The 27,591-nt window shown below is 36.9% G+C and overlaps 2 protein-coding genes across 4 annotated transcripts in view; both read right to left on the reverse strand.

The window, feature by feature from the left end:
* Nucleotides 1-1,769: 1,769 nt before the first annotated feature.
* On the reverse strand, nt 1,770-24,824 carry dnajc5ga (DnaJ (Hsp40) homolog, subfamily C, member 5 gamma a). Of its 3 annotated transcripts, XM_067417917.1 has the most exons (7): nt 24,512-24,813; nt 16,207-16,340; nt 12,817-13,030; nt 11,845-12,001; nt 7,543-7,625; nt 5,145-5,183; nt 1,770-3,760 (listed from the first exon to the last, which is right to left on the reverse strand). In XM_067417917.1, exons 2-5 carry the CDS (start codon nt 16,329-16,331, stop codon nt 7,546-7,548), a joined length of 576 nt encoding a protein of 191 aa, XP_067274018.1. In that variant the 5' UTR covers nt 16,332-16,340; nt 24,512-24,813; the 3' UTR covers nt 1,770-3,760; nt 5,145-5,183; nt 7,543-7,545. The 3 variants fall into 3 exon arrangements, with proteins under 3 accessions (XP_067274018.1, XP_067274019.1, XP_067274017.1); XM_067417918.1 differs by lacking the exon at nt 5,145-5,183 and having other exon boundaries at nt 24,512-24,819; XM_067417916.1 differs by lacking the exons at nt 5,145-5,183; nt 7,543-7,625 and having other exon boundaries at nt 24,512-24,824.
* A 698-nt stretch (nt 24,825-25,522) lies between these two features.
* cad (carbamoyl-phosphate synthetase 2, aspartate transcarbamylase, and dihydroorotase) overlaps nt 25,523-27,591 on the reverse strand; it is a 42,084-nt gene continuing 40,015 nt past the window's right edge. Inside the window, exons 40-43 of the mRNA XM_067417919.1 lie at nt 26,467-26,622; nt 26,280-26,381; nt 26,101-26,195; nt 25,523-25,972 (exon numbers count right to left, since the gene is read on the reverse strand). Of these exons, the coding sequence (XP_067274020.1) occupies nt 25,873-25,972; nt 26,101-26,195; nt 26,280-26,381; nt 26,467-26,622 (453 nt within the window). The 3' untranslated portion in view covers nt 25,523-25,872. The remainder of the gene's footprint in view (nt 25,973-26,100; nt 26,196-26,279; nt 26,382-26,466; nt 26,623-27,591) is intronic.

The raw sequence follows: 27,591 nt of genomic DNA on the forward strand, positions 1-27,591 counted from the left end.
TAACTAATTCAAAATTAATTCAAAAGCCATAACCACAGTGACATATTACGTAACAATACAGTGGAGGGAGAGTGAATAGTCATGTGCCTCAACAAGTAAAGTCATACTATAATTTTGCCAATTGTTATGATTAATGATGAATTAAACAGACAACTGAGAGTCGGAATGCATGGCTTTGAATACATTAATTTACATTATTAGTAAATGTAATATGTTATTAGGGAATTAATGATGTCAGTAGCAATTCATATATTACTTAATCTATTAATCATATAGAATGTTCATTAGTTGCTGATGCAGTAATCATTAATAAATGGTTTAGTTCTTCATTAGTAATACATTAACTCATGATTATCTGTGCATTAGTTAGGCATGAATTATAATAGTCCACCTGTATTGTAAAATGTTACTGATGTTTTCATAGTAAATTGTGTGCCGCAAAATAAAAAAGTTGGGGAAACACTGAGGTAACGTTAGTGTGGCAAACCTGACTTGTCAGCTTTTCCAAGTCTATACCCGACTGGATCATCCATGAATGACCAGACCGGTTTGGAAATCAAGTGTAATAAATACTTAATACTTGGAGCGGGCATGGGGAAATGTATTGGAGTAAAAAGTAAACTTTGCCTTTAATATTGTAGTGGAGTAAGAGTAAAAGTAGATGCAAATAAAATATACTCAAGTAAAGTACAGATCCCCGAAAAAAATACTTAAGTATCAAAGTATTTTTACTTGATTACTTACCACCCCTGCGCAGAACATTTTTATTGGAGTAGATATGCAAATACCTTGTTTCCGGTTGGGCCAGACAAAATGATAAAAGACAGTAAATTTGAATTTAATTTGCAGTGTCAGTTTGCGGTGTAGGGCTAAGGCACATGGCAAAGACTTGATAGAATGGAGCAGACATGAACAGACATGTGGTGAAGTAGAGACAGTAAAAGTGGGAGGGCCTTGTTCCACACACATACACGCTTTTAAAAAAGCATAAACACTACAGGCCATGCTGTATTGTAAAAATAGTCTTTGCTAAAAGGGCAGCACACAGACCGTGTTTGCTACTAAGCACAGGCTATGCCTTAAAATGGCAAACAGCCATATCACCCTGTAGTTCAAGACTGGTTTCCCACTGAAGCTACGCAGGACTGAGCCTGGTCAGTACCTGGATTGGAGACCACCTGGGAAAAACCAGGTAGCTGCTGGTAGAGGTATTAGTGAGGCCAGCAGGGGGTGCTCATCCTGTAGTCTGTGTGGGTCCTAACACCCCAGGAGTTGGGAACACTATACTGGAACAAGCACCATCCCTTCAATGAGACATTAAACCGACGTCCTGACTCTCTGTGGTCATTAAAAATCCCAGGATGTGCTTCAGAAAAAGAGGAGGGGTGCAACCTGGTATCCTGGCCAAATACAGAAGAACAGGCAAAGGCATTGAAACACATCGTCACACACCAGAATCAAACCTCTCCACATGACCCTCATCATGGTTAAATCGGAGTCTGAATCTTCCTGTTAAGTATGTTGAAAGGACTGTTTATGAGTGTGTGGAGTTGTACTCTAAGCCGATTACAAGCTTACGGGTACAACTATAGCACATGAAGCTGTAGGGTGAAGTTAACCAGATAGCAGACATAAGCCTCCATTCATTTCCAACCACGGACTAATGGTACTAATTTAAAAAAATCTAAAAACGATGTAATCTCAAAAATGGATTTAAACTTATGAATGGCTAGTTTTAAAGACGATCACAATAAGAATCACTCAAATGCAAGTTTTTACAAATCCCCATTTATTTAATGAATTTAGATTCAATCATATAAACACAATTAAATATGTGATGCATTACGAACCATGTTGAATAAAAACAGGAGGAAAGTAATGATGTAGTGCCGTGGTTCTCTTAGTTTTGGCTATTGGTAAATCTACACCAGCCTTGGCATTTCCCCCTCATCATCAAACAGGTCATCACACACAGCATCACAGAACTTACTATGTGCACTGGTGAAGAGGCCAAAACCTTTCAAATGCTTAAAAATAATATGCACCCCAAAGAAAGTGCAAAAAAATAATAATAATAATAATAATTGATTGCTGAAATGTGCCTTGTCCATTGATCCAGTGAGCATGGAAATGTACCATTAGAAAAAAAATGAAGTGACTTCTAATAAATGTCTGCCCTCTCCATCTCTTTATCTTTTGGCGAGTTTTATTCTCTGAAAGCAATATCCAGTTTTTATGGGGGAAAAGAAAACATTTTGGCTATAAGAAAATGCCCCCCCCTCCCCCGAAGAACAGACAGATGACCACACACTACTTGAAATTATTACATACATTACTATTTGCGCACAGAAACAAAATGGTGTGAAATCCAAGTATATCCTATAGCATTCGGAACAACAATTTATAGGGAAAACATTTGGCATCTAATGTAAGGTTTCTAACAGTAACCTGACTATGGTTGATTCTTACATTTAACACAAACGGGCATTTCCTTACTGCTAAAATCACGAGTCTCTTGCGGATCCAAAATTTTGAAATTTAGTTTACACAGTGCATCTTCTGAGTCAGAACATGTCATACACAATCTCATTTCTGACATATTAAAAATAAATAAGATCATTTAAAATATTAGCGTTGTGTCAATATGCCCTAAGAGCACAAAGAAAGCAGGTTTGCTCAACGATTTGGCATAGCGTTGATCAAAAGTAGGGTCGATTGCATTTCAGCAACTTTGAACGAATAATAAAAAAAAAAATTCACATTTACAGATAGTCTTGCTTTCTCAGTTAAGGAGCCGTATGAGTTGAAGCCATTAGAGTTGCATTAGAAGCCTCCTATGAAGGCAGTAGAAAAAGAAAAAAAAGAAAAGGAAAAAAAACCTTTCACCAGCATATTCAAGCATCTTGATTTTAGGGAAATGTACGACCATTGCACATGGCTTGGAATACCAAGCACGGGCACGTCAGCTGACGTTTGAGACGTCTGCCGTGGCTTTGGTCAGAAAGAGTCGTTACGCAGCTATGTCTTGCCATTTGGGTAAGATTGACCGATTCGATCTTAAACAAAATGCACTATAATGAAATGTAACAGATGACTGCAAACTTGAGAATGAAGAGAATAACTCCAGTCTGAAGAGGCAAACTAAAAAAAGGTACCATGTTATGGCTCCACTTTTGGATGAAGAGAAGTGGGAGGGGTTTTGCACACGTTCCTATGCTGTATAGTAGAGGCATGCTGTTATTGCTTTGCATGCACTCACATGGTCATTCAACTCATATCCATGCTTCTAACACAAAACAAAATTAAACAAAATTAAATAAATAGCCAGAACCAGAAAGACACACCCCAAAAGTAAACCCACTTCCCTCCTGGAGCACTGCCCAATGGCACCAGTCTCATAGCTTTTGGAAATGAACGCGTGGTTACAGATAAACAGAGACATACACACCAGTGGAGACAGATAAAGTGAGATTGGCTTCCATGTCTTTTGGCAAACCATCACTCGTTTGCAGTGGGTCAGAGTCAGAGTATGACGCAGTGGCACAGTTTAGTCCTGGTGCCGTGATTCCTTGCGATCAGCATATTACATCAGGGACCTTAGAGTCCATCAGCAGGACCCCCTCGACCTGATGATTGGGACCAGGACCAGGCAAGGTGGCTCATTTCTGGGTGTTGTACACGGGCTGGCTGGCTGTGAAATGCGTGGACTCTGAGGTGTTGATGGTGGAACTGGGCTGGATCCAAATAGGGATGTTTGAGCCTATAAAACAAATAATAAAGGACAGAATTAGGACCTGAATATAATGCCTGCAATCACTTTAGCAAAACTACAGACTCCCTCGTCTCTTGGTGTACATATACTACTATATTGCCAAAAGTATTGGGACACCTCTCCAAATTAGAACAGAATTCAGGCGTTTCAATCACTTCCATGGCCACCGATGTATAAACTCAAGCATCTAGCCATGCAGACGTTTCTACAAACATGTTTATTATAACAAAGTGGAAGCAATTGGAAACAACAACAACAAAGCCATGAAGTGGTAGGCCACGTAAAATCACATAGCGGGGTCAGCACATGCTGAGCCGCACAGTGTGTAGAAGTTGCCAACTTTCTGCAGAGTCCATAGTTACAGACCTCCAAACTTTATGTGTCCTTCAGATTAGATCAAGAACAGTGTGTAGAGAGCTTCATGGAATGGTTTCCGTGACCAAGCAGCTGCATCCAAGCCTTACATCACCAACTGCAATGCAAAGTGTCGGATGCAGTGTAAAACACGCCACCACTGGACACTAGAGCAGTGAAGACGTGTGACCGATCACGTTTCTCTGTCTGGCAATCCAATGGACGAGCTGGCAATTCGATGTAGGGTTTGCCGGTTGCCAGAACGGTACTTGCCTGACTGCACAAAGCATGGTCCATAAAGACACGGATGAGTGGGTTTGGTGTGGAGGAACTTGACTGCCCTGCATGGAGTCTTGACCTCAACTCAACAGAACACCTTTATGATGAATTAGGAGCGGAGACTGAGAGCCAGGCCTTCTTAGCCAACATCAGTGCCTAACCTCACAAATGCTCTTCTAAAAGAATGTTCAAAAATTCCCATAAACACACTCCTAAACCTTGTGGAAAGCCTTCCCAGAGGAGATGTTAGATGCAAAGGGTGGGCCAACTCCATATTTAACCCTAGGGATTAAGAATGGATTGACATTAAAGTTCATGTGCATATAAAGGCAGGCTTCCCAAAACCTTTGGCAATAGTGTATATTTACATCAAGAGATGAGAGAGAACAACCATTTATGTTCATCTTCCAAGACAGAAATATTGACCAGTGCAGATAATCTCAAAATGTCCATATATCAGCTGACCAGTACCATTAAGTGATGTGTGGCATGCATTCATGCAGATAAACGCATACTCCATTTGTTTCCGTTTTGCATGAAGCCATCACTTTTGATGTGACAGCCAGAGGTACAAGACATACAGCTTTACTAAGACACATTACCAGTAGGGTTGATGGTATGAAGGATATGTGGGTTTTGCAAGCAGGAAATATGCATACTAGGCCTACACTGTTCTCTATAGTGAAGCACATCAGATGTTGTAATAATAGTGGTCACAGTTCTGCTCCAAGACACATACCTCCCTTCCCTGATGCAGCTCTTCCAAATCACCGCCCCACTAAAGGACAGCATACGTGTGGAGCAAAGAATGAAAATAGAGAATTCCTTAATGAATTTGTTTGTTACAATTAATCACTCCTAGCAATACATTAAAAATGAAAACAAAACACACCGTATACCTTGTTGACATAAAGAGCTAAAGAAAAATAAGTGTGACACGAAACACTAGTGGGATTGCAGAATGGGCTATACATGCAGATGTGAGGTGAGATGAAGATGACATTGCTGAACAGATGGCTGTGCTGACAGGCCAGCGGTGCCTCAGTGCGAAATGGCTCGTGTTGATTGCGTCTCTATCGATGAGAAGTACCTGCTTTGACAGCTTTGCTTCATGTTGACGCAACCTTCCCATTAGAAATCCTATTTCCTGCTGACTTCTCCTCGCACTTACTGGCACATATTAAAGGTCCCGTTCTTTGCGTGTTTTCAAAGATTTGATTATGTTTACAGTGTGCAATATAATGAGTTCATGTTTCGCGTGTAAAAAAAACAGTATTTTTCACACAATTTACTTATCTGTACACCGCTGTTTCCTCTGTCCTAAAAACGGCCTGATGATTTCCTTGTTCTATGAAGTCCCTCCTTCAGAAATACGTAACGAGTTCTGATTGGGCCAGTGCTTCCCGTGTTGTGATTGGACAGCAGCTTAGCGCACTTTGCCCGGAAAGTTCCCGTCTCTTACTATAACGGGAAGATGCAAGCGCTGAATGCGCGCTCTTCTCCACGTGGGAGAGCAACAAGACCACGTCCCCTATTTTGCGTGTTCTTGTGGGCGGAGGGTTAGTCAACAAACGGCTCTAGTGACGTCATTCCTGCCAGGAAGTGCAGAGGTGTAGTCCAAACCGGCCGTTCGCTGTAGGCTTTGAAAGGGAACTTCTGTTAAATAAAATATCTCGCTTGGCATTGAACTTTGAGCTTTATAATTTTACAGGTATTATTTATGTTCTAACAGCAACATTTCACACTAACTAAAGTTTGAAAGATGGAATCGCGAAGAACGGGACCTTTAAGATCCACTAACATAATGGGTTTGTTGCAGGATAATAATATTTGTATTACTAATTATTAAAAACTGTAATAACATTAAAGGTCTCTAACTGTGTTTGGCGTCATTGCTTTAACAAAGTATGTCAAACAAACTTAAATCGAAGAACAATATGGCTTTGTGCCCTCACCAAATCAAAAAAGATTTGAATTAAATAAGTATATCAATTTGCATAGCATTTCAAAGCGAAATGTGCACTTTGCTCACGAGATCAGCTCATGGCCAGGTGTTTTCCACGTCTCAGTTTACAGTGAATAAATGCAGTGAACAACCTTTTTATCTTCTTTAAAAAATATATAATATTTACAAAAATATTTAGTATCTAATTTTATTAATAATACTTTTGTTAATCTTAATACAATTAAACATTTAAAAATGAATGTATTAAATATGACAAAAGTTATTAATTTCTGGCACTATCCTAAACTAAAGGGTCAGATGGTGTCCCTCCATCTCCTGTTCACCAAACTACAAAAGGAGGTTCAAAGTACTTGGCAGAAAAAGGCTGGGCCTGAAAACATGCAAAACAAGGACATCCACAGCACGCACATGCAAAGCTTTAGGTTAATGCATGGGTCTAGTAAAGCAAACACAACTCAAGATCTCCAGATCTGATCTCCAGATCAATGTTACTGGCTTTGGGTTTCAGTTCATTGCATCGTCTTTCAGTGCATAATGTTCCTTTAAAAAGCAAAACATTTATACAGATTAATAAGCCTCGGTGACTACGTTTACATCTGCACCAATAATGCAACTATTTATAATTATCAGAGTACAGTCTTTATCGCAGAAAGAAGTTTACGTGACAGGAGCAGAACTTTTTAGTGATTTGGAGAAGAGAAAACTTATATAACATAACACTATCACAAAGTTCATTCATGAAGTTGTGTAAACAACAAACAGTATCCGTGTACGTCCGCGTACATTGGTACCAGTCTGGAACAGAATGGTAATAATACATTATGGTGTTTACATGCCTGTTTACTGCAAAGTTTGATCGAAGTATTGCATTTACATGAAGTGAAGTTTAATCGCAACATTACCAAAATCCTATTAGCATCGCATTATGAGGGAGCATGTAAACATAGTCAGTGAGATCCTCAAGAGGTTGGGCCTTACAATGTTTAATAAAGTCTAAAAAAACAGATCCAATGACTAACTCAAAGCCAACAGCAAACGCAAATATAGAATGCCACACTGTAATCCAAATGTTAGTGAAAAACAATGATGTGAATCAAGGACAAACACAGGGTTGTGTAGGTAGACATTCACAATGGAGTGACTCATGCTGGCGATAAACATTCAGTCTTACAAGTCATTTTGAATCCGGTAAAGTTTCACTGCAGATTTCTGGACCAGGGCTAGGTATAGGCTGGACAATAATTATTGTTTCACCTGTCGAGTAAAAGAGTAAAACCATTATCTGACATTACAAAAAATATATGACCTGTACTCTCTCACTGCTGGAAAAAAAGTTAGTTTATACCTTTAAATTTAAACAAACATAAAACTTTAAAACCACTTCATAAAGGACAATATCTGTATGATTTTCTTTGGTTTATGTATAAAAATATAAAAAGATAGCACTTTCAAATGCTGAAACTGGCATCTTATGAATAACAGGATATGCAAATAAAATCCTAAATACAAAAAAACTCAAAAGGTTAGGTCAGTATTACAGAATCTAACCTGTAACATGCCCAGTGCATTTGTATGTGCTAAATTTAGACAACAAAATTGACCAAACACCTTGCGCTTGCACTCTATAAATAATATAAAAGCTATATTAGCATCAGGAAGAAAAGAGGCACTCTGTACCCAATGTCCTAGCTGACTGACACGTAAGCATCTTGGTTCGATCAAGACAAGACAAGTGAAATGAGTCCTGTCTCATTCACATTTCATTCATTTCAACATTAAACAAGAAGATAAACTGCACACAGCTTCAGGTAATTTCAAACGCTAGATTGAACCGGAATACAGGGCTATTAATATAATATGTAGTGCAACATTTGAAGATGATTGGTGATTCCAACTATTCAATTTGATATGAATCTGAGGCAATCTTCCATCATATCCTCAGTGATATTATTTATCCCATACGTAAAGGACTAGACGGTATGAGAAAAGCACAATTCATTCCCCAGAACTGATTATACTTCACACTATCCAACTTTCAATTTATGTTGAAATCCCTCTGGAAGTATAGGCATTAATAATAAACAACCCTCAGAGGGCAACCCAACAAAAGCACTGACATCTACATAAGCAAAATCAGATTTATAAATAGCTGCATGTTTATTCTTTTTGCTTGATCTGTTAAATTTGTTCCTGCTGTACATGCCACCTGAACATTATCATGTCACGTGTCTCTACTGAGTACCGACACAGCAGATACCCTTTAGAAACCTCCTTAACTGTGGATGAGTCTTTGCTTTAAGCCTATCTAGTTTTCCCTTGTAAAAGAGAGACACTATATGGTCAGAAAGTGCTAGATATTAATAAATTAATTTAGTGTGTAAAACTGCAAGTTATTAATTTCAAATATGTCTGCCATCAAGTTTATATTTATATTTAAAAATAATGTGTGTATATAGAATCTCACAAAAGTGAGTACACCCCTCATATTTCAGCAACCATTTTTTCTTTCCTAAGGGACGATCGTATAGAAATTAAATTTAGTAAGAGTAGAGTAGTCAAGAGTATCTTGCATTGCATTATAGATTTACTGTCCTATAAAAATAACAACATACAGACATTATTTTCAAAATAGCTGGCAACAAAAGTGAAAATGTCAGACCTTTGTCCAAAGTGACAGTATTTTGTGTGAGCACTATTGTTATTTAGAACTGCTATAGTCCTCATGGGCATAGAATTCACCAGAGCTGCACAGGTTGTTGCTGGGATCCTCTTTCACTCCATAATGACATCACGGAGCTGCTGGATGTTAGAGACATGGTGCTTCTCTGCCTTCTGCTTGAGGATGCCCCATAGGTGCTCAATAAGGTTCAGGTCTGGAGATGCTTTGGCCAGTCCATATCTTCACCTTCAGCTTCCTCAGCAAGGCAGTTGTCACTGTGGGAGTGTGTTTGGGGTCATTACCAAATATGGAAAACTGCTGTTCGGCCAAGTTTCTGAAGGTAGACAATCATGAGCCGAATTCTATTGTCGGGCCAAAAGCGGGCGTGCTAGTGTGTGCCAGGGCCAGACAACTGTCACTTCCGGGGATTCCTCTGGGCCAACGGGCAGGGTTTCTTTGGCCCGCTGAATACCTTAGTCCAAAGTAGGCCAGGTCGGGCCAGAGGAGCGGTTACGAACAAAGGCAGAGTTGATCTGAGTCTGGAGACGGCAGCGCCCCAGGTGCAGATGATTTTATATACCACAGCATCAGCATTAAAAACTTTCAAAATAATTTTAGCTCAACTCACTTTTGGACAGCAAAATTGTGTGATTAACTTCTCTTTGTGATCCGATGTGGCAGAAGGCAGGAATCTGTATAAGCTATCCAAAAGACGTCTTGCACTTACCATTACCATAGTAAACTTGGTGAATACGACTGCTTAAATAAATCAGACATATTTGGCTATCAATATCATGTCTCTATTTTATCTGTCAGATCGCATCTTGTCTTTTTATACCGGACTGTCTGATAACCAGATTTCCCTCTGAATACTGTATGTCAGCAAGTCCGGTTTTCCGGAGCTTCTTTGCTGTTTCTCTGACTGAAAACATAACTGTAATACAGCTGTAACCGCCTACCTTGCCCTTTGAATAAAAAAAAATATATATTACAGAATTCATATTTTCTCGTTTTAGTTGTCTTATCTTATTATTTCTGTGTGTAGAATGAGTAATATATGGCTAAATAATTTTTAATTACTGTATTTAAAAAAAAAAGAAAAAAAAAGAAGCTCATTATCCCACGACTTGCGTGAAAGTATCGCGGTACGTAAGTGCTACACGCTGAATAAACTCACTCACACTGCCTGTTGGCTCTGCTACTTCAGAAAGTTTCTCAGTTATGAAAAGAATAAGAAACGCTCTACAATGGCTCAGGAGATTCTCGGAACTTTCCCTATTGCACATAGAGAATGATTTGACTGCAAATCTATCAGAAGAGAAGATAGTGGACATCTACGCGGAAAAAGAGGCGGCTTCTTCTGCATCAGTTAAGATAGGCAATTGTAATGTCTGAAGAATGACAAGGTGTGTTATGAGCACTGTAATCGGTTTAAAAGTTCAATCCGAATGAAAATCCTCCATATAAACACCTCAATCAGAATAAAATTGTAATCGGTTTGAGAGGGGTGGGATAAACCTTTTCATGAACCGATCAAACCTAACATTTCACAGTGTAAAGGACCTGACCCGATTACTTTTGTGTGCACGTCCTTATGTGACGTAACACAGCGCACGCCTCCACAATTGAAGAACATGCGCCGTGCTCACACCAGGCTATAATGTCGACAAGAGAGGAAAGTACATTATTCTGAGGGGTAAACTTTTATTTCGTAAGTTATGAAGATAATAATGGAATAATGACACAGACATAGCCTAGCTACACCCTTTTATCTTGACAGCGTATAATGGCCCTGGCAGTTTTTACTTCATCTGCCCCTGACAGAAGAATTAATTTTTCTGAGATGATTATTACACTTTACAACAAATACACAGCTTTTAATCTGCACAAGCACAAAAAAGTGAAACTCCGCCTATGTTTGCATGGTTAATAGACGTACCACTGTTATCACTGTGAGTGCGTACTCACTTTTGTTGCCAGCATTTTTGACAATAATGGTTGTGTTAAATTATTTTCAGAGGACAGTAAATTTATACTGCTATACAAGCAGCACACTAACTGCTCTAAAATATATCATTTCATTTCTATAATATTTTTCTATAATATTGAGAAGATATTTATTTATATAAAAAAAGTAAAATTATACTCCATTTGGGGTCAGTAAAACATTTTTTTTGCAAGACATTATTTTTATTCAGCAAAGATACATTATATTGATCAAAAGTGACAGAAAACTTTTGTAACATTACAAATGAAAAAAAAAAAAAAAACTAAAGCAGCAAAAACGTTTTCAACTGTGATAAGAATTTTTTTTAGAATGTTTTCTGAATGATCATTTGACACTGAAGACTGGACAAATGATGCTAAAAATGCATTTTAACAAGTTCAAATAAAAATTTCTCTCACAATATTATTGTTTATACTGTATTTTTTGATCAAATAAATCCAGCTTTGGTGAGCATGTGAGATTTCTTTCAAAAATATAAAATCGTACCAACCCCAAACTTTTGAAAGTTATTTAACTTTTATAAAAAATATATAAAAGGCACAAATTGCTGAACTTAATAACTTGCAGCTTAATAATAGTGATGTTGTTTCTGTGGCCATTCTGATGGACTAAGTAGGTTAGTTCATTCAGTGAAAGATTCATCAGAGTGATTCAAACAGCTAATTTCTGTGTTCACCGAAAGTCTTTTCCCCAATTCCCTGCATCAACAAACTGCCAGACAAGCAATACATTAGCCATCTATCCAAAAGAAGAGTGTTACTGGAGTACTTAAACATGCTTCGCTTCTTAGCAAACTCAGGGCTTACCTCCTCCATCCTGCTCTGCTTTGATCTGTGCCTCCAGGTCTTCTGGGTCCACGTATTGGTAGTTCTCTTCCTCTGGTGGTTTGCACTTTCCACAGCAGAAACAGCAGCAGCAACAGCAGCAGCAACAGGAGAAAACGGCACAGCACATGACCGTAGCCTGTGGAAAAGACACAGACCTGAGATCATAGATTGCTCTTTCAGAAAGGCACATGTTGGAGCTTAATTCCACAGCGACAGGAAAGTTAGCAAGATGCTGCCACCAGCTACTACTCGGTCAGTCACTATACTGACCTTGTTGGTCAGTCATTATCATGCTAGAAAGTTCGAAGAGCTTTTCGAAAGCTCCTAAGCTGAAACACAAGGGAAATGAATGGCAAAAAAACAAAGCACATCAGCATTTATTTATAGCTTTGTAGATCAAAAACAAAAAAATCTGATGCATTTTGCGCTGCCTTGCTTTCTGCATTAAGCCTATTTGAGAAAATGATTGCATGTGGATCAAATGCTACTTTTTGTAAAGTAAATTCATCAGAAAGTAGCATTTTAAAAAGAACAAAGCTTGCTAAATAACACCTGTTCTGCTTAGATCATGGTAGTGGATTGGAGTGCACCAATTTTCTTCTGAAACCATTCTGTTCTTTTCTCGATTCCAGGTTTTCTATTGCCCACTCATTTCTTCTGGTGACAGAAACCCAGAGTTCACAGAGTCTGCATTGTTTATTTTTGATCGCCATCTTTCCAATAATTTGTAATTTGAATTTATTTCAATAATTTTATCTTAGAAAAGTTTTTTGTGCCAAGCAAAATCATGCAACTCCTTATTTCACTGCATTATTCAAAACTGCGTTAAGTAAATGTCACCGAAAAGTGTCAGTATAAGTCAACACAGAGTTTACAGTAAAGACAATCACTAATTAACCTTTTTTCATCCAACTGTAAATAAAACCTGTTTATAGGGAAACAAGCGCTCACCTTGAACCACCACTTTGACATGAGGAAGTAGTATTTGACACTCTCTTCTCCAAACTGCTCGGATACGTAGAGCCCCATGGAACCATATTCATCGTAGATTTTGCGTTTGGTCTCATCGGTGAGGATCGAGTTGGCATTGTTGATTTCTTTGAACTTGTCTGCAGCTTCTGGGTTGTCTGGATTCTTGTCTGGATGGTATTTCAGAGCTAGTTTTCTTTTAAAACAGAACATTGTGTGTCATAAATCTTTTGTGGGAACCCTGTTTGCAGAGCAAACAACCCAATTGAAATGATTAAAAACTCTTAACATGGTCAATGCAGTCATTTGGCTGCAGCTAAATTTGCTTTCAGTGAATGACACACAGGAAACGCTTATTCTAGTGTTGTATGATATATCAACATTAAATAGAAATTGCTATATTGCTTAGTGGCCATGATTTGATTATATAAATATGCGCTTTGTGTTTAAAAAAAAAAGTAATAACAGTAAGGGTCTCAGGGCAACTCGATTCATTATTAAGTGGCTAGGTCCGCATTATCAATGAGAAGAAACTCATTCAGCCCAATTTCTGCGCTGTATTGTGAATGAGACTGCATTACACCTGAGAATTTAAATGTCATGAAAGGCTGTTTCATGTCTGTTCATTCATCACTGTCATCGGTTCATCTCCACACTGTTTTCTTTCAGAGACATAAAGAGTGTGTTTCGTTCCTTCATGAGCAATTGGCTACCTACCAACACACAAGGAAACTGTCTGTAAAAACCACTTCACATGTACATAAAAGGAACGAGCATGAGAGCATTTTCTGCGTTGAACACCACAATGAGTTTAACAACACTCGCTTTACTTTAATGGTGTGCCGGATTATATGTTTGTTCGGATGGGAGGCACAGTGTAGTAATAAAATAAAATCATTTAGTTCAATTAGAGAACAGACACTACAATTAAAAAACAAATGTATCTGCTTTATAATACAGTGTGAGCCGAACGGAAGTCGCAGCACAGCTCAGCAGCAGGAGTCAGATTTAATTAATCACAAGAGCAAGTGAATCGGTATATCTGTTTTGAAGTCAATAAACTATTCAAACTAAAATAACTAGCTTCTGAAAGACAGCCATATGCAAGCCGACTTACGGCAAAAGAGTAACCCCTGGCCTGACGCATGCGTACTGGCGAATGCAGAAGTGCAAAGGATAGAGCAAAACAAAGGTCATGAATTAGAAGTCTAAAGTAAACATTTTTAAAAAGAAATACCAGAGGATTTCAATATGAGAGAATAGTTTGTTGCCTAGACCTATTTGTTTGAACTGCGAGAGGAGTCAAAGCTTGCGATACTTGTATACATCGAATCCGGGGTTAATCTTTTGTATAAGTGGGAAGTTCTGATTATTGTACGTACTCGGATCATTGAATCTCCTTTAGCAAAATGAAGAAGAAAAAATGTAAAGTCTAAATTCATTCATTTCAGCAGAATATAATTAAAATGTCACATGTTAAATTCCCCAACACATCTGGTACTTATGCAAACAATCACATTTGGAATAAAAAAGCTAAAGTAGCCACGGCCAAACTTTGAGAAAAATGATTGATTAATTAATTGCTTAGCAGTGTATTCAGGCTATGCAGTCTGCTGGTTCACTTTGCATCCAAATCAGAGACGTTCTTTCTTTTGTCACTTCATATTTATCACTAAAAAGATCTTGTTCAGAACCGATGGCATGTGCATGCGGTCAACAAAAAAATGAATGAATCGCTCTCTGATACAAATCAATGTTCCTGAGTCATATTAAAGGTTTGTTCAAAATGAACAAATCGTTCATGAACGGCACATCACTATTATTTTACCGTAAATCAACTTGCGTCTGGAAGCTAGTAGGGGTGTAAGAAAATATCGAAACGCGTGAATATCGCAATATTTTGTTTGCCGATACTGTATCGATTCTAAAAAACACTGTATCGATATTTATATATTTATTTATTCACATCCAAGATTCGTGGCTTTGTGTTCAAATTAAACCACAGACTGTATACAACCCAACCGCTAGATGGCAGTGTTATCTCAAAACATAACTGACGCGGAGACGTGCAAGGTGAATATGTGTGTGCGCGCATTAGCATTAGTAAACCTCACAAAACGATAGAATTATTACGCTCCCGCGGTTTACAGAGTTGAAGTGTGGACTCATTTTGGCTTCAGCTACAAAGAAGCCACTAAGGAAGTCATCAACAAGAGTCATTTTGCAAGAGTTAAAATGAGAGAGAGAGAGCTTAACCATAGATATGTATACGTATACATATATATATGCGCTTAACATCCAGACGTCATCCACGTTGCTGAGAAGCGTTTCGGTAGAATACAGCACATTTTCCTCTCAGTAACAAAATAAACACACTCCAAAATTGACTGCGGTGGCAGCAGAACGAAAGCATCTGATCATAGCGATGTGGATATGGATGCACCAGCTCTGCAGTTCAGCCTTCTTGAAATGGGACTTTATACAATGCACTGCATTTAAGAAAACAGCTTTACAGTATTAAATATAAAACAAACAGTCATCCAGTCATGGAATGAATGAACTATGGACCTACTGTTGCTAAATAGTTTAGAAATGAAAAAATGCTATACTGTGAACCTTTAAAACATGTAGAATAAAGAATTCTGCAGTCACTTTACTGTTTCCCTTTACTTAGATTGCACAAAATAGTGATTAGTGACAAATTATACTGTATTAATTAAATAAAACAAAAATAATATAATGTTTCATGCAAATGGTTGTGTTCTTTATTCTTTTAAATTAATATTTCAAAACAAAATTATTCATTGTTTTTTTTTTTTTACAATATCGCAATATATCGTATCGTAACCCCTGTACGTATCGTATCGCCAGATTCTTGGCAATACACAGCCCTAGAAGCTAGTTATTTAATATAATTAGTTTTAGTTATTTAAAATACTAGCATGACGGAAGCAAGTTATTTTAGTTTATAAAGTTTTAAATATGGATATTCTCTCACATAGTGCATTACTTTACTTCACAGTATATAAGGCACTTTTATGGACTTAAAAACAGAAATACCAATTCACTGCCATTATAATGCTTGGAAGAGCCAGGACATTTTTTTTTATATAATTACGATTGTATTCACCTGAAAGAAGAAATAAACCTAGGGTGGCTTGAGGGTGAGTAAATCATAGGATTATTTTCATTTTTTGGGGGGTGAACTATTATCCCTTTAACACCGATCTTTTCAGTCAAAATTAAAATAGTTTTTATTCATATATATTAGTGTTTTGTCTGCAAATTAACATTATAAGTGAACCTCAAGGAACATATTAAATGAAGAAAATCGATTTACTGACCCCTTTAATGTAACAATGTTTACCATACCTGTAGGCTCTTTTAATGTCCTCTGCTGTGGCTCCTTTCTCCAGTCCCAGCACCTTGTATAGACTGTCCCCTGTAGTGGACATCTTCCTCTGAGGCCTGTCAGAGGGTGGCTTGGCATCTGCCATGATTCAATGCTAAACAACAGCAAAAAAAACAACAACAGAATTATGCATTAAAAAAAATCATTCCATCCAGTGGGAGCTACGCTTCAAACTCTTCAGTGGCATCCCATTATTGACAGATGGAACAATGTACACAGCCAAAGCAAGCAGAAAGCACTCGGGTCTATTTTAACAACACACTGTGCGGATTCAAGGTGTGGCGAAGGTGAATTCTGTGTTTATGCTGAAATAACAGGTGCAGTTTTCGGATGTTTACGAGCAATCCATCAGGAAATGAATTAAACACTTCTAAGAAAACATGAATAAGATGTGTACTCATAATAACAGGATATGTACCAACATGCAACAGTGGGCAGAACAACGGCTTTCCCGTTCTCATGACGCCTTTGCTAAAGAAGATTATGTTTTGCTGATCTCACAGATTACAACTCCATGTTGACAAAGGTTAATAGACGCTTGTACACACGACACCTTTCCTGATCATGAAAGCCCATTTTAAGTGGTTTAAATGTTGAACATGGATCTTTTTGAGATATCTTGCTGAATCCGTCACCAGACACAAATTCCTTACCATAAATATTAATAATGTTACAAAAGAGTTATATTCAAAATAAATGTTGACCTTTCTATTCATCAAATAAACCTGACAAATAATGCATCATGGTTTCCACACACAACAAAACAGAACAATTTCAGGCACCAAATCAGAATATTACAATGATTTCTGAAGGATTGTGTGACACTAAAGAGTAAAGACTGAAATAATAGCTGCTGAAAATTCAGAAAAATAAATAGAAAACGTTTATTTTAAATTTATAAAGTGGTAATAATATTTCAGAATATTGCTGTTTTTACTGTATTTTTGATCAAATAAAAAAGTCAATGTGAGCATAAGAGATGTCTTTTAAACAATTAAAAACCGACTGCAAACTTGAATTATTTTGTGCATTCATTATTTAAAAATAAACAAGACTTGATTACATCATCCTTAAAGCTCCACGAGGGAGGGTTGCTGCTCATGTGTTTTGCAACAGTTTGTTTCCATGCTAACAGTGATTTCTCTGATTTGGAATTATGGGTACTACAGTTCAACAAAAATCTTTTAATTAAACACTGAGGTAATTTCTACACAATGACTTGCACCTTTTACAGAAGCTTTAAAGGGTTAGTTCACCCAAAAATTGTAATTCTTCTTGTCAGTCTCCTATGCGGTTGACCGTATTAACAGTGCAGGGCTTCTGAGTTCTACGTCAGAACTAGGGATGTTGCTAGGGTTTCGTTATGGTTTTAATGGTATTACTACTCTTACCGATAATGCTTATCGATCCGGTACTTTAACTGTATTCTGACTTAATTATAATAAATAGAAAAATAAAGAAAATAATTAATATTGCTTTATAATCTGAAAATGTAAAATATCAATATAATATAAAACATATCACCAGTGCATTTACCAGCATTTTTTGTTTTATACATGCATACGATAAGAAAAACAAAACAGTACCAAAATATGGTTGAATAAATACAATAAATATACAACAAAAACCAAGATACAAATAAAATACGGTGCTTTAATTTCAGGAAGGTCGACTAACGTTACTGTTTGTGTAATGGCCTACAAAAGACATCTAATACATTTATTATTATATTTTATTTAATAAAAGTTTTCACTGTACAAATTGATAGATTACCATATTCGTCACTCCGGAGTATAAATCGTATCAGTCAAAAAATGTCATGAAGAGAAAAAAAAACATATATAGGTCACACTGGACTATAAGTCGCATTAGGGCAGAGCCGAGAGCTGGAGCATAATCGAGCAGCAGAAAGAAAGTTTGAAGTGAGTAAGAAACTTGTGAGGGACTGGCGAAAAGCAGAAGTTACTTTAACTGTAATGAAGAAAACAAAGAAAGCTAATCGGGGACGATTAGCTTTCTAAGCAAGATGGCTAGAGCTGAAGGAACGAGTCCACAGGTGCTTGAACGCTCTGCCAGGAGAGGCTCAGCTGCGCGAGACGAACGCTGTGTATCGTTCTCGACTGCAAATTTTACTACATGCAGTCTGTATTTAGTATAATGGGATTTTATTTATGGGGGGCATTTTGTTTGTGTTCAGTCTTTCTAAGTTATTGTCTTTAAGTTAATATTTTAGTTAAGTTTTTTTTTCCTGTTTTCAGTTAATTTTTTCAGGGGTAGGCTACAGGAGCAACATAGAGCGCCCTCTTGCAGCTATAGACGTAACTAGATGTTTATTTTTGTCCATCAGTACGAATTAAATTTGATATATAAATCGCACCTGACTATAAGTTGCAGGACCAGCCAAACTATGAAAAAAAGCGTGACTTATAGTCCGGAAAATACCGTAATGCTTTTTAAAGCTGTGAGTATCTTTCTATTCGCCTTTTGTTGTTTGATACACATTCATGGCACAATTGTCAGGGTATTTTAGACACTGTCCCTTAAAGAGCGAATGCATATCTAATAATATACAAAATATTTTCTCCCAGCTAATAACTATTAACGCCCATTTAAGACATAAACTGTGTTTTAGTGAATACTCCTCAAGCTGTCATTTTAACATAGGCTGTTTGTTGCACAATATGGAAAGTCGTGTCGTGCGCGCTATAGCTTCGCGTGAGAGATCGCTCTCTCTTCTGGTTTGCAAATAGCAAATGCTTTAATATTATTGCTTATAGAAACGGCTGGCAATATAGAATTTGCAATACGTCTATGTAGCAATAATAAATACTAAGTGTATTTTCTTCATTGCTCCAGTGCAGACAGCAGAACCGATAGCATCAGAGTAGAGACCAGAGTAGAGAAATCCCGTGGGTAAATGTATGGTTTTTTTGTTGTTGTTTTTTAAATCCATGCATATTCTGCATGTTTAATATATATAAAAAAGGAAAATAAACAATCGTTTAGTTTTATTTGCGTTTAATTAAATGGATGAACACGAACAAGGAACTTAGAACAGAAATAAGCTACAGTAAAAAAAAGTAAGAAATGTAAATAATAATAAAAATATACCTATAATAATTATAGCATAATAAATTATATAATAATAATAAACCTGGATTTATTTCATGTTCAAAGGAAAAGTGGCCTATATGGCCTAATACTGCTTTCTTTGCTTTTAGCAATTCCTTAAAACATTAAACAAAAAAATATCCTTAATCCTCAATAACAAAATAGACCAGTAGTTCTGCATGTTCCTTTCTTTAATAACTTACTAATATCTGTAGCATTAAGCGATTCACCTGAGTCATGCGGTGCAGATATTTTGCCACTGTAGGCTTGGCTGTTCCGCGCCTATGAACCAAGCAAGAGTTAGCTTCAGACCATGCGCCTGTAAATTATTTTTATTTTATTTTATTTATTATAAATAAAGGTTTATTTGTTTCTAGTTATTTTATTTTGTTAGATATTGCCACTTTGCGGGCTAAAGACTACAGCCAGCAGAGGGAGCCATTTCCGCATGTTTTCAACTCGTGCATGGGGAATGGAGATCATACTTACAGCACAGCTCAGCTACAGGCATTAATTTAAACGGATGCTAAGCAATGTAAGTCTTCTAACTTCTCAAATTAATTTCTATGAAAGTTAAGCTTCCAAAGGCATGAACTGAAAACGCGTTATGAATGTATGCCGCGAATGTGGTCGCGATTACCTCAGCTCTCATCACGAGAGCTCATCAACTCATTTATGACGTTAAATGTAATCTGAGTCAGCTGTGAAACTCACGCGGCAACTCGATCGTTATATTGAACAGACACGTTCAGTATTTAATTGTAGGAACTCAGTCTCTGTAATCCAGTAGCGGTGGCTTTGTGAATGGCCACACAGGGCAGCGAAGCATTCTGGGAATTGTAGTCTTTCATCCCCATGAGACAAAAATACATTTTCTGTCTTTTCTCAGTCTAGAAAGCACCAAATTAAAAAATAATTTCAAATTTCTACTACATTAATGACCCAGTTTAAATACAGATTCATCTTCCCAGCGCTGAAGTACCCCTTTAACGATACTGCTGTCTTTGATAATTTAGCACCGGGGCTCATTTAATACCGGATTTCAGTACCCATAACTAGTCAGAATGGCGACTAACCATTGGCTAGCTCCTGCGTCAGCATCCCACACTTGCGTCATGGTGCCCACTAGGACTGTCAAAAAAAAACGTTGAATATTTCCTCTAAAAAAATTAGAAGAATATTCAACCCATTCAAACATCTGGTTGCGCATTTTGCAAATGATGCGCATTACGTCTAACAGGACAAAAAAATGTATACAAAGAGACACAAGTTTAAACATATTTGACAACATATTACTTACACAAAAACAAGTAAATCAACTTATGACCAAGACCACAGACCTCACTCTCTCTCTTTAGTTGGTTTAAATGAACAAACTTTGAGCGCTGATCAAGAGTTGTGTGCAAGCAATTTAAGGTCACAACTCTTGTTCCAAATATAGCAGGCTTCATTCAGTGACTGAAACAAATATTATTAATATTAATTTTAGTTTTACAGCATATTAAACGCTCTGAGCAAGCTGTGCTGTGGTAAACATGGAACTTTCCCTTGAATGAAACTGTAAATAATCAAATCAGTGTAAGCAGTGCATTTATCCTTATTCATACAATACGCGAGATAGCCTGCAGTTAGCATACCATGTCTCATTTTAGGCTCTCCACTTTCTGCCATCTTCCATGCAAGACGCATCAACTTTAAACAGTGACGCAGTGACCTGTCCCTGAACCCTCAGGCGCGCTAGCACAACCATGAGTGCACCCAATCGCAAAGCAGATAGCCACGCCTCTACTACCGCGGGCGTTTCCCCCCACTTTTTCCCAAATATTAATTTTCAGATTTTTCACCTTCGAAATCTGTTTTTTTTTTACTATTCAAATATAAATTCAAATTTAGAATATTCGTTGACAGCCCTAGTGCCCACGTGAACAGTACGGGCCAATGGGAATCCGCCGTTCTGACGTAGAACTCGGAAGCGCTGAACTGAATTTACTACGTCAACAGCATAGGATACTGGTACAGATGAAAATAGATTGTTGAATAAAGTCTTTATTTTTATTTTTTTATCACTTTATAACATCAAAGGGTTAGTTCACCCCCCAAAAAAAGTATGTCATTAATGACTCACCCTAATGTTGCTTGGATTGCCAATGTCACGTGATTTCAGCAGTTTGACACACGATCTGAATCAATACACTGATTCATGACCGTTTGAATCTTTAATTGAGGTTTGAAAACAAACACGGAATAGAAGACAATGCTGAATAAAGTCGTAGTTTTTGTTATTTTTGGACCAAAATGTATTTTTGATGCTTCAAGAGATTCTAATGAACTAACTGATGTCACATATGAACTACTTTGATTATGTTTTTATTCCCTTTCTGGACATGGACAGTATAGTGTGCATACACTTAGATTTGCTGTTGGACTAAATATAAAATATCTTAAACCGTGTTCCGAAGATGAACGGCAGTATTACGGGTGTGGAACGACATTAGAGTCATTAATTACATAAATTTCATTTTTGGGTGAACTAACCCTTTAAGGTTGAACCACTGTAGCCACATGGACTATTTTAATAATGTCTTTACCATTACCACCTTTCTGGACATCGAAAGTTGAAATGACATTGCTGCCTATGGGTGGCTCAGAAACCTCTCAGATTTTATCAAAAATATCTTCATTTGAGTTCTGAAGATGAACCAAGGTCTTAAGGGTTTGAAACAACATGAGGGTGTAATTGATAACAGAACAAAGTAATTGATAACAGAATTTTCAGTTTTGGGTGAATGGAGCCCTTTAAAGCTTTTTTGGAGAGAAAAAATGGGAGTAGAGTTTTGGATAAAATTATTTTCTAATTCATCTCTCTCTCTCTCTCTCTCTCTCTCTCTCTCAAAGATAAATAAATACAATTTGAGAACATAGCATTTAAAGCTTTTGTAAAAGGTGCAAGTCACTTCTGTAGAAATTACTTCAGAAATCACTCTAAACCACATGGCCATTTAAAGTTTGAAAAGTTAAGAGCTAGTTAAGAGATGATGACACAGCCAGATAAAATAACAGAATACTTAAACAAACATAAGACATATTTACATCTCAATTAAGGTCACATAGAAAGCCATACGATCACCCGTATCAGACTGCAGCTGTGCGAGCCTCAGATGAGCCTCTGTTCATCAAACTGTAAGCTTATCCTAGGCTTAACTCTACAGTTAGTCAGTGTATTTCAGATGAATCTAGTAGCTGTGCCAACGTCTAATGAGAACACACATTAATCACACAGACAGGTCACTTTCTTTTAGATGATGACAACTTGCCCCATGCTCTTAAATGAACCAGTCCATCATGATAAAGCTGACACAACTTTATGAGCCATTTCAACTCAAACCTAATGCAACATACGCTAATACTCAATTCACAATTGTTAAGACACTTGATCAACAAGACCTCTAAAAGTCAAGGCAGCTTACAACACCAAAAACAACAAGAATCATAAATCTGAATCATTTGAAGACAGACTCACTGCTGCGTGAGTCCTAATAGTTAATACATATTCAATAAAAATGCATTGAATTGATCAAAAGTACCTGTAAAGAGATTCATAAGGCTACTATAGATTCTTATTTCAAATACAATGTTCTTTTGAATGAATCCTGAAAAAAGTATGACAGGTTACACAAAGACATTAAGCAGCACAATTGTTTTTAACATTGATATTAATAAGGAATGTTGGAGCAGCTAATCAGCATATTAGAAACATTTCTGAAGGACTAAAGTAATGATGCTGAAAATCCAGCTTTGCCATGACAGGAATAAATAACTCGTTACTATAAATTAAAAGAGAAAACTGTTATTTTAAATTGAAATATGTTACAATATTACTGTATTTTTGATCAAATAAATGCAGATTTGGCAACGCAAGAGCAAAATATATCTAACCTCTCTTGAAACACCCCCCCCCCCCCAGATTTGATAGATTATGAGAGACTTTATCAACATTAACGACTAATGGATAGGCATTAATACTTTAAATGCTTTAATTTAGATTTTCTAAGATTTAATATAGACTTATAAAGCATTTAAAAAGAGATGTGGATAATAAATCTCAATTTGTTAAATGCACTGCATCATGAAGGACAAAACATAATAAAGAGAACATAATTAAATCTAATAAAGATTTTAATTTAATTTCCACACATTTGGGCCCTGACATCCGTGTTCAATCTACTGTGATTCTCTCTTGGTTTCTGATAAACTCAAACACACTTTATTAGTAAATCATCACTTCACATCTCCCAAAGACCAGGTACATGTGGCTTGTCCAGCCAACCCGTATTGGGTAGACTGACCAAGTAATAGATAATGACATGTCTAAATAATATACTGTCTAGTATATAATAAGACACTACTCAAAACAACAAAAACGGTTTACAATAAAGCAGAAATCTATTTATTACAACATACAAGTGATATAATTAGCTCAACTTCATTGGCTTTCACAATAGTTCTACATCAAAAGATCTGAACAAAAACACGTGTTAACTCTCCAGTCACTGCATCCAACATCTGGGATGATTCTTGTGACGTCACTTGCCCATTGATAGGTTTATTTCTATCCGGTCGTGGATATGCATCTAAGGTATTATCATAGTAATCATATTTACATTACTTGTTGTTGGCTGCTGTTGCAACGGGCCAGTGTCCTTGTAAAACTATAATCCAGTCTTAATCCAGTACAGATTACTATTCTCTTTAGACCCTGTATTTTCCTTCACTCTTCACCGTTTAACCATGACCTGTTTGGTTTGACTATAGAAACAATATATAAGCCTATTTAACACGGAGTTTATTCATCTTTATTCGGGATTACTGGATCTGGGAGGAAAGGACAAAATTCGACCGTGTAACGTAATTCATACCTAGTGTCAACAATACCACTTTGAATTTAAATATTCTAGCATATTTACATGCACGACACAACTAATAGGAAACTCACACACGATACTGACTGGTTTATATGGTCATTATAAATTTGCAAGTACTTTTATCGATGAAGCAAACGGCTGACTATGCAGTTAGCATTAGCAGGTTTAGCAACGATAGCAAATTTCTGTGGATTTTAAGATGCAAATTTCAGCACAGTCGATTAAAACTCACCTTGAACTGGGTGGCAATGTGATATAGTCAATTGTGGCTGAATCATAGAGGACTCAGCCTAATGGTTCTTTAGATATACTATGTACAGCTCCTCATTGCTATCGCCGCATGTCCTCCCTTGAAAGCGAGCGTAGAGCGCTCTGAGGACGCGCTTGCTTACAAGAGTCGACTCTTTGAACCGAGTCTCTATCATGTTCTGCACAGGGCACAATTGAATCGTTGAAGTCGAATCTTTAACGGAGTCGGCTCTCGTTCTATGGATTATGACCGGAGAATGCCATTGGGCGTAATCGATGCTTTGACTTTTATTTACTCAAATTACTCCTGGACGCATTCTACCATGGGTAGTTGGTTATAATAACCTTTTCAAAACTTTAGTCAAAGCTAAACGACTTCACGCGTTAAACCATAGTAAACCACAGTCTGTAAAAGTAGTAAACACACTGCAATTAAAGAGGCGGGGATGAAATGAAGACTCAATTTATGCAGTTTAGTTCAGTTTTCAAAATAAAAGTCTGAAGCGCAGAGTTTAATAATGACGTAAATTTGTAGGCAGTTTTTTATTGTTATTTCTCTTAATTTGTTTTAACGGGTCTCGGTTAATTTACACACGATTTAACTAACAACAATAATGGTGATGATAAACTAATAAATTGTGCTCCATTTATTATAATTTATTCAAAATTCAATATTCTAATGAGAAAACTTCGTGAAAATGTTAGATCTTGTGGATTTTATTTGTTCATTTTATGCAAGAACTTGTAAATTTAACAGATTGTGCATTTGAATTAATACAGGACAATTTAACCAAAGCCTTTGTAGTGTAGAAAACATCCAATAACATTTTTATTCTTGGTCTACAAAATGTTCATATTTGTTCAATAAATGTAATAAATGTTCGTTTTATGTTGATAGTCTCATTTTATTTGTACTAGTACAATGTGTGCTTATGGGAAAGGTGGATTATATGATGTTGCAGTGGAATGGCTGATTAAAGAGAAGAGAATGGTCTGAGATTGCCATTTTTTATTTTTTTGAAAAATACAAAACTACAAACTTTTGAAGAAAAATCTGTATCTATGTATACTGTCCCTATGGACTGAGTTACAAACATCTGGCCTCCTAATGACATGTCAGAAGGAACATGAAAATTTAGTGGTAAATGCACATCAAAAAAGTACAACATTAGAATTTTATTGTCAATACTGAAAGCAACAACAAATCCGGGTTTTTCCCCTAAAAAAAAATATTTCACACCCGCTGGATATATACAGCGAGTACACCGTATTAACACCAGTATATCGGCAACAAAATATTTCCCTTTACTGCCAAATGTCCAGGACTAAACCACGATGGTCCCTTCACCGACCCAGTACAGTAGCCAGAAGTGCCATCCGGATATACATCCCGTTCTCCGCCTGCCGAAAATAAGCAGCCCGAGGATCCGTGTCCACCTCCGCACTGAAAACAAAATACGATTACAAGAGACTGCAAACAAAACTTTGTATTCAGCACTCCAGTACATGTAACTTCCGATATTTGACTTGACACTCCTACTGAAAATCGGATTTTAACGGAGAATAGCAAACCTGATCTCATTGACTCTGGGAAGAGGATGCATGACCACCATCTTCCTTTTGGCTCCCGTCATGATATGTGGGGTTAGGATGAACTGTCCAAAACACTGTCAGAAAAAGGTAATCTTTCATAAAAACATCATGATGCTTAGGAAATAAAAGATGCAATGGTCATCAGCAAATTCTCCCACCGCTTTATACTCTTCTTCAGAGGCAAACCGCTCCTTCTGTATTCTCGTCATGTACAGGACGTCAGTATCAGGGAGGGCCTCTTCAATGCTGTTAAACTCCTCCTGTGGACATAGTTTAGACACACGTGAGGGAAGTAAAGTAATGCAAATCATAAGCAACCAATTCATTTTTTTGATTATGACGCACCTGTTTAATGCCTTTGGAAGCCACAAAGTCAATGATCTCAGCGGGCATGCTGAGGTTCTTAGGGGCCACGTAGCGCAAAGTGATTCTGTATTGAGTGAGAAGTCTGGCCAAAGAATGCACAGTACGGCCATGTTTCAGATCACCAACCATTGTAATCTGAGATTTAACAGAAAAGTTATTACAGTTATTAAAATCCAATTCGCATATGCAAGTATTTTTCACTTTGGGCTACTAAACATTATCTATCAATAGCTATTGGCTAATAAATGCTTAGATTTTACTCACCAGTGTGTGTTAGAGGCTAAGAATAAGTTTAGTATAGATATATTTTCACTCTCTGAACACTCAGAGAAAGTTTCGCTCTCCGTCAAGTGATTTATTTCAGGTCAGCTCAATAGATGAGTGAGATGATGAGCACCTGTATTTAGCGTACCGTAAACTCTAGTGTGAAGGCACATAACTATTCTCTCTCTCAAACGCAAACAAACACGCACTCACGCAAAGAGAGAGTCTTAGATACCAGGCAGAATCGACACTACATGTAAACATCATGTAACATCAAGCTCATATACAAGCCTCACTGTTTTGATTTCAGCAAATCAGTTTGAGCAACACTGATAACTTGAATAATATTCATAAACCCAGCAGCTCAGTCTTTAGTGCATTATACTGTTATTAATAATAGAATTAGTATTATTAATAATATGATATATTACTATATTTTTATAGAATTTTTACAGTATTTTTACAGAAACATTAAATGACCAACAATATCTTAAGCACCACCACTCTTAAGTTCAGTTAAAATATCAAACATGCATTCTTATGTGCGTGTACTGTGCATAATTAGTATGTATATATAAACACATACAATATTTAAATCTACAAATCTTTTACAAATATTTACAAATCTAAATATATAATGTATTTACTGAATATATTTATATAATTTGTGTTATATATAAATATATTTTATATACAAAACATTTCTTTCGATCAATTTTGAGAAGGGATTCTCAGTTTGTTGGTATCTGTTTGTCGATGCTAGTGGCACAGAAATCACACTTCAGCTCCATATGGAAAAATCACAAACGAATAGTTTGAGCAGATAGAATATTAGTCCCA

This window comes from Pseudorasbora parva, chromosome 15, assembly GCF_024679245.1.
Source record: "Pseudorasbora parva isolate DD20220531a chromosome 15, ASM2467924v1, whole genome shotgun sequence".
NCBI classification, from domain to species: domain Eukaryota; kingdom Metazoa; phylum Chordata; class Actinopteri; order Cypriniformes; family Gobionidae; genus Pseudorasbora; species Pseudorasbora parva.